We start from the raw sequence: 7,996 nt of genomic DNA, 5'->3' as shown, positions 1-7,996 counted from the left end.
AGAATCATGATTTCGGAATTTCAGATCTGAAATTCGGCCCAAGTAGATGTATTTGTTTAGGGTTTCTTTTCTCATAACCCTAGACATAGATAAAGCTTATTTTTGAGGGTCATGGATATAGAGCCGTGGATACAGAGACCAAGAGATTATTTTTCTCTGTGAGAAACTGCTGCATTTGTACGCTATAGAGTTTTGTAACCAAGTGCTTCTTGATCTCTATCATTTATGAAGTAAAGAATTTTGCAACCAACAACAATCATTTAAGTTGCTGTAGTTAGTTACGTACTGGAATTTTTGCAAAGGAGTTAGTCATAGATTGGAGATTTGTGCATCAAAGCAAAGAAGGCTACTACAAGATCAAGTCCAATTAGGTATTAGAGCGAAGGTTTAACCGTAGGTTAGTATTTGGGATAGGCTAGGGTAGTGGTAAGATTTCTCATACTTGTAACGACTTGATTATTGATTAGTGGATTCTTGTGAGTGACAACCTTAATTTCACCCAATGGAGTTTTTGCCCTGTGAGAGGTTTTCCACATTTGTCAACAAATCACCATGTTAATTTATTTTTCACTGCATATTAGTTTATTTTGTGATTTGTTGGTACCTCCACGATTTGCATGTAATTTGACCAAATTAATCAACTTGGGTAATTGAATTAATTAACCGTTGTCAATCTATCTTAATCCAACAAGTTTTTTATTTTTCAATATATGTTACAAATTTACAATAATGGTTGTAATTGGAATATAATAAAAGTGGTTTTAGTGATGAACCAAGATAAATGTTATGTTGCTCCCATAACAATAGTTCATGTTAACAGTTATAAAAATATTATATACCTACCATTTCTTAGTTAAGAAAGAATAATGGTAGAGATAAGAGTTTGTGAGAAAATGTTTGTGAAAATAAATAAGATTCATTCATTTCTAGAATCTACACATCAATATGCATGGATGGATCCTACAACATGCAATTTGGGGGTGTCCAAATTCACCAACCACCCAAATGCCCACCACACCAAAAACTCATGTAAAGCGTTTTGTTTATTTTGTTTTTTCTGTCAAATTCTTTTCCAAGAGAAAACTAACCAATCTAGCTGACGGAAAAAGTGTCACACCACCGACCTTAGCTTTCCGCCTATAGGTAAGTATCTTTATTTTGTTAGAGTCATGCATGTATGTAAGTACTGTCAAATCTATATATGGATTAATGCAAAGAGTCTAAATTTGGTAAATACGGAATGTACCACCACATTTTTCATTTTTCATATTTATAAAATATGATAGCATGAGTTTTAGTTGAGGTTGCATTAGTTGACGTATAACGTTCACACGTAATATATAATAAATATGATGATGATGTTATATATGTTTATCTTGTGATAATTTCAAGTCTTGTAGCATGTTCATTTTTTTATAAAGTTTTTTCTTTTTTCTTTTTATTACTTTTGTTAATTTTTGGTGTGCATGCATGAAGCGGTTTATTGTTGTGAATGTTTCAATGAAAGTGAGTACGCTCAATATTAGCCAATAATTCCTAAGAGGCCGACCTTTGAATTGAGTGGGTGGGTGTTTAGCACACTGATGTCACAGAAGCGTGAAGAAAGCACACACAATACTTTTTTTAATGGATAGAAATTAAAAAGTTAGTTTTTGGGTAGTAAATCTCAAATTACAAAGGAATCCTTGTGGTTGTAAACCTTGAATCCACAAGGGGTTCATTGAATCCACAAGATGATAAAACTGGAATCCACTAGAGAAAAATTTGAGAAAAACTTTGCAATTTTATTGATAATAATCTACAGAAAAACGTTTACAGACTATAAGGCCTATTTAAGGGCTCTGTAAAACTTGACAGATAAAAAATATATTTAAAAAAAGATCCTAATTAATATCTAACCATAATAGGAACAAAATTTGACCTAAAAAACAATAAAAGTACTTAAAAACAAGGAAATAAATTCCCTAAAACCTAAAACAACAAAAATTACATAAAAATACCAAAAATAACAAATTACATAAATTAATTTGAATATTCTGTCCTATATCACACATTTTCCTATCCGTCACTTAACTTACAAGCTTAATTTGAGTGATTTAGTGTGCGTTTAGATATCGCTTATTTTACTGAAAACTTAAAACTTAAAACTTAAAAAAAAAAAAAAAATTCGGATTACTGTTCACAAGGAAAACACTATACACATGCCTATTTGCATTGTTCATGTCCAATGAACAGTGCAATAGGCACTAGTTTTTTTTTAAAAAATGCCTGGCATGCAAAACGCGCACGCCAGACACGCAAAACAAACAACACTTAGATTAGCCTTTATCTATGTATGTTTTCTTATTTTTAGCTTGTAAAATGAAAATAAGGGTATTTACTTTGATATGTTAGATTGTAAATAAGAAACATTACTTTGAAATTTTAATTTTTCATTGGATTGATAACGAGAATATGCTAAAAGGAAACGCTTTTCTAGGTGGTGAAGGTGCCTCAAAACAGCAATTTAGGGTGGCGGAAGATCTTAAAACTTAGAAAAATTCTAGCTAGAGACAAAAAATTTACAAAAAATTTGACACTTGTTGATATGGCAAATTGTTAGTGGTAGACTAGTAGGTAAAAAAATGTCTCAGCAATGAATCCAGATGGGAACTAATAAAAGTCTATAAACTTGAAGAATAGATATTGTCAATTTTTTTTTTGGTTTACGTAGCTTAGTAGCTTTATTCTAAAGGTTATATAATTTTCAAGACCTTTAATACGATATGAAGTGTCAGATGGAAAGAGTATATTCTATGAAATGATTGTTGGCATCGATGGGAATAATGAATATATAATTTACACCAGCTTTGGCTATAGATCGAGTTGTGTATGATGCTGCCGACAATACGCATGGATGTATGCCCCAGGGAAAGAGTTGTATTGGGAAGTCTACAAGGCTACAAATGGAAAGATACTCATAAATAATAAATTTTACTAGTACACGACTAAACGAAGGAATTTGCCCAAAAAACAGCGTATGTCATGGATGAGAGAAGTGTGTTTTGATCTCACTGTGATTTGCTTCAGGTTACAAATTAAAATATCGTGTGATTCCTTCACTAGCTTCGATGGTTTTTTACAGTTCTCTGTTCAAGAAAAGTGTGTGGGGTCATTCAACTGTCATATAATTTGGTTACTTTGGAAGTGATGATCAAGACGGCAAAAAAAATTTCATTGTGACGAGATGTTGTCATATACACCACATTGTATACTTAAAACTTTAGTCAAACTTCAATTACAAGTGAAGAACGAAAATGTGGCATGAGAAAATAGTCATAATAAATAAATTAATGGCTTTGGTATAGGAAACTTAAAACTATTTTGTGTATCTTATTAAGCATAGCATAAAAAAGTTAGTCTAAAAGTACACAATTCCCCGCTAAAGTTTAAGAATGTTTTTATTCCAGTCATTTATGTTTCAAAATTTCATTTTGGCTCCTACTATATTTGACAACTAATATTTCATGAAATAGTTAAACATAAAGAGATAAAAAAGTTGAAACTAAATGTGCCAAAATGAAAACGACCTTAAAGTTTAATAAACACCATGACTAAAAATCAACATATTTATGAAACTATAAGGTCCGTTTGGATAGAATTTATTGCTAAAAACTGAAAGCACTGTAGTAAAATAATTTTTAAATGGGTAAAAAACACTGTTAATGCCAAAAGTTACTATTTATTGGCCTAAAATCACTGTTCATGACCATAAACAATAACAAACACGTGAAAAAAAAAAAAAAAATTTTTGGACGTGGACGCACGTTTTGGCTATCCAAACGCCCTCTATATATGATGAGACGTAATTTTGTAGGACCTTTCTCTTACAATATGTTTGATCCCACATGTGTAAATCTCATGTGCTGTGAGATGATAGTCTCGTAAGATACTCATTATTGTGAGTACAAACCCGCAAAATTGTCCATGCCCCGTGGGCCGTGGCACGGACCTGCATGTGATAGTGGTACACTGTTTATGGAGGCATAAGAAACCTTCTCCATTGAGTGGCCCCGGCTGTGAGGAATTGTCAAAATCCAGGCCAGATTAGTGAAATTCTCTTTTTCCCTTATAAGGAGGCCAATGTGACCCACAGATCCAGTGAGTATCTGTGTGTCGCTTTGTACATGTTAGAAATCCAGGTGTTATATGTTTATATGGTCCATTCTTCGTTCACGGATGAACTTGTAGTACAGAGATTTTGTTCAAATATATGGAGCTCACGGTCACAGTCATCTGCCCAGCTATTTTTTTTCAAATATAGCATATAGGTACTAACAATGGCATGTCTTTTAATCCCGTGTAATGAACTTCGTGATCCTAAAAATATTTGCTTAATAAATGAATTATTTTTTGGTCTTTTGATTAGGCACATGAATTTCCTGTTGATTACTTCAATAGATTGTCAACAAAGAATTTTGAGTTCAACAAAAGTACAGTATCAATATTTCTCATTGTTCGGGGGATTTGACACATATCCTTCTCTTCTTTCCATAGAACAATATAGCCATCATATTTTTCTCTCCTTTCACTTCATATGGTACATTTAGTCAGTTTAGACAGAAAGAACTAGCTTACTTAGGCTCATGTACTGGAATTGAACTTTCTGTGAGCCCATATATACTTCAAAACCTTCACAGTTGGGAGAATTATATGTATTGGCATATGGACAGATTGAAGCTCTTGTATAATGAAGAACGAGTGCAAGGTGTTTGTGCATATAATATATAAGCAGAATGTATGAAAGCATTCACTCTCATATAGTGTTACTGTTATCAATTATATTTAACCATATTTAGTTCTGTGAGTGTATGTGTGCGTGAACATATCAAACAAAAACATGAAGGCATATCCACAAACTATAAGCATTATGCTTCTCCATTCATATTAGTTCTTGATTCAACTCTTACATAAAGAAGTTCCCAAACATAATACACGGTCATTACTTGTAGCCTATTCTTCTTACATGAGAATTTTCAGCTACATAGCTACTAACCTAAAAAACTACTTGGAGTACTCTAAAAAACATTTATTTCCTTTTGCCCATCCAGATGTTTTTTCTGACCTTGGCACCACTCTGAGATGGAGCCTCAGCTTTTTTTGCCCTGAACATCTTCTGGTCTTTTTCTTCCTTCATCTTTTGAGCTTTCTGCTTCTCCTGTTGTTGGTTGTTGGCTTTCTTGTCAAAGCAATACTCCTCTTCCTTCTTGTTTGCACTCCATGCATGACTTGGCCGAGAAGAAGCATCAGAAGCCATGGAATCATCACTATCATCATCTTGATCAGCATCAGTTTTTCCATCATCATCATCATCATCATCATCATCACTTTTATCATCACTATGTCCTTCATCACCATCATCATCATCATCATCACCACCATAGATAGGAGAGCCAATATACATTGTCCACCCAGATTCACTGCTTTGGCATTCTTCAGTGCCTCCAAACATTTGGGAAGAGTCCATTGCTAGAACAAGCAAGAAGAAGAAGGGAGTAAAGAATAATACCCAAGTGTCAAGTATAAGAGAATTAGGATTGACTAAATGGCAAACTATGTAGCTGTGTTCAGATATTTGAGAAAACCACTAATGCACGTTTCTCTCTATCTGACCAGAACAGCTTTCCACACAAAGTAACAGATATACCCATCTCACACACTATGAGAGCTACATAAAACCACAATTTATTTAAATTAATTACTCTCACCACACCACCTGGAAGTCTAAACAACCATAAATTATCTGATTTCACTGAGTAGAAGACAGCTAGAAGCTGTCAATGAAAGTGAAATCCACCTTACAAAAGGCATAAATACCAAAGTTCCTTGAATTTGAAAGGACATGAGGTTGTTCACTTGGTCATTGGGTTTTATAAGAGAAAATGCAATCATCTTTACTACTCTGCATCGTTCATTTAATAAAAAGGCAGCTTTAAATGCAAGGACAGAGATTGGCTCAGTCTACAAAACTAGAGAGAATATAAGACACACACACACACACACGATGTTTTTAATAAAGATAGAAGTAGACCTTAGTTCCTGATTTAGCTTTCACACCTTTAATTCTTAATGCTGTCACTAAAAAAATGGGCAGGCTTTTTTAACCAGTTAAAAATTACATATATAGAACCCAACTGGAGTTTAGGTGTATGAGAGGAACTTGTCAAATATCTGTCTGCATCTGCTTTTCTGTAGTCCAATTTGCTGGTTTCTGTCTCCTAAGAAAGCAGGATTGTGTCTTTTGTGTTGTTGGGGTAAGAACAAGGATATTCTTATCACTTTTATCTTTTTTGCTCTTAATTTGCACTTTTAACACTTTCTTAAACTATATATTAAGCCTATAATTAATTAGAAGTTGTGGTTAGCACAAAAAAAAAAAAAAAAATTAGAAGTTGTGATGTTAAATATGGATAAATATTGTAGCAACTAAAGGAAGCATGCGTGTTGTGTTGGCTAAAGTGGTAATGAAATAATTTTTGGCCTATATCCTTTATGTTTTTCCAAGGAGAAGTTCTGATATGTGAAATAATAGTTGATCGGACATATACCTTCCAGACTTTACTTCTCTATTAACTTGTGAAATGACTTTTATTTTACTTTTTATTTATATTAAAATATTATACCAAAATGGAGATGAGTTCCATCAAATCTTCTGATACTTATATTGTTTTTGGCCTTTCTCAAGACTTAAATGCTTTTCTCAGGGTGAATTTACAACCCTTCCACCCGTTGTTTAGGGACTCTGTCCCCCTCAAGTATTTGTTCTAGGGTGTAATTGAGATAACGTATTGATTTTATTTTGTTTAAAACATTATTAGATGGGTAAAAAGTACAATTTTATATTTAAAAATTGTACATAAACTGACAATGAACATAAGCTGGATTTAAATATTTTCAAACGCTACTTCTAGTCATTGAGCATGTGCATTGTGGAGAAATACGAGCTATTGAACCACGAGGTTAATGGATGAAAGACAAAGTTTACCTTAAGTTAGTTTGAAGTTATCTTTCTAAATTGGTGGCGGTTTATAAAAATATCATTGTGTATTATTTAAACAAATCATATAACTCGTTATTATATAACTAAAAATACACATAAATAATATCTTCAATCAACACATCACGGATGAAATGAAATTGAGGTATTACTAGATCTAGGCTAGAACACCAAGAAGAAAGAGGGCCCAAAAAAAGTGCGCAATGTAATTCACGGTGAGAATTGACAATTCTTCTAAGGGACCCTTCTTCATTTAAGAACAAAAATTAACGTAATTGTTAATGCTTGGAAGCATTTGGCATGCCCTGTCCCAATAGTATAAGGCATGTTTTGGGCTGTTCCCCACATATGTAATTCCTCGCACAGCTTATAATATGGTATTCACTAGACAGGGTTAGGCCCATGCATCATCCTTGCTGTTTGTCTTTTTTGTGGGGATCACATCCTGACTTGCTCCTCTCCTAATTGGCATATATGGTTTTGCAACAGGACAATTTTTCAAAGCTGGAGGTCTGAATCTGATTTCCATTTTCACCGCGTATACTTTACGCATTAAAAATGTGATTGCATAATTCACGTGGGAACAATGAGATTAATTAAATGTTCACTCACATGTATATATATGTACAGGAGAGGTATATCTAAAGTTCAAATCTCATGCTCTTAATTATCTATGTATAAAAAAACAAAATGAAGATTTTTTTCCCTAATTAAGCAAATCTAGGATAATGAGAGTTTTGACTTATCAAGTTAAAAATAAACTTTAAATAAAAGAATTTACCGTGTTCTAAAAAACTGATTGTGCCTTTTTCAATATTTATAATGACCAAATTTCTTATAACTTTATATTTGAAAATTTTAATAAACATTAATAAAATTCATTGTGGTACAGTTAAAAAAAAAAAAAAACTCTTGTTCAGAAGTATTCATTACATATATAAATAGATCAACTATCTTATT

General features: G+C 32.8%; 1 protein-coding gene across 2 annotated transcripts; it reads right to left on the bottom strand.

The window, feature by feature from the left end:
- Positions 1–4,888: 4,888 nt before the first annotated feature.
- LOC142631855 (uncharacterized) lies at positions 4,889–6,131 on the bottom strand. Of its 2 annotated transcripts, none has more exons than XM_075806177.1 (2): positions 6,071–6,131; positions 4,889–5,508 (listed from the first exon to the last, which is right to left on the bottom strand). In XM_075806177.1, exon 2 carries the CDS (start codon positions 5,504–5,506, stop codon positions 5,069–5,071), a length of 438 nt encoding a protein of 145 aa, XP_075662292.1. In that variant the 5' UTR covers positions 5,507–5,508; positions 6,071–6,131; the 3' UTR covers positions 4,889–5,068. The 2 variants fall into 2 exon arrangements, with proteins under 2 accessions (XP_075662292.1, XP_075662293.1); XM_075806178.1 differs by lacking the exon at positions 6,071–6,131 and adding an exon at positions 5,748–5,996.
- Between the last annotated feature and the right edge of the window lie 1,865 nt (positions 6,132–7,996).

The sequence above is a fragment of the Castanea sativa genome, chromosome 4 (assembly GCF_040712315.1).
Source record: "Castanea sativa cultivar Marrone di Chiusa Pesio chromosome 4, ASM4071231v1".
In the NCBI taxonomy this organism is placed as follows: domain Eukaryota; kingdom Viridiplantae; phylum Streptophyta; class Magnoliopsida; order Fagales; family Fagaceae; genus Castanea; species Castanea sativa.
The sequence above is the reverse complement of the archived record's forward strand: the minus strand, read 5'-3'. Positions and strand labels throughout refer to the sequence as shown.

Bases quoted from the DNA above. Each gene is read 5' to 3' on its own strand.
- LOC142631855 (XM_075806177.1), bottom strand. From the start codon at position 5,506: ATGGACTCTTCCCAAATGTTTGGAGGCACTGAAGAATGCCAAAGCAGT.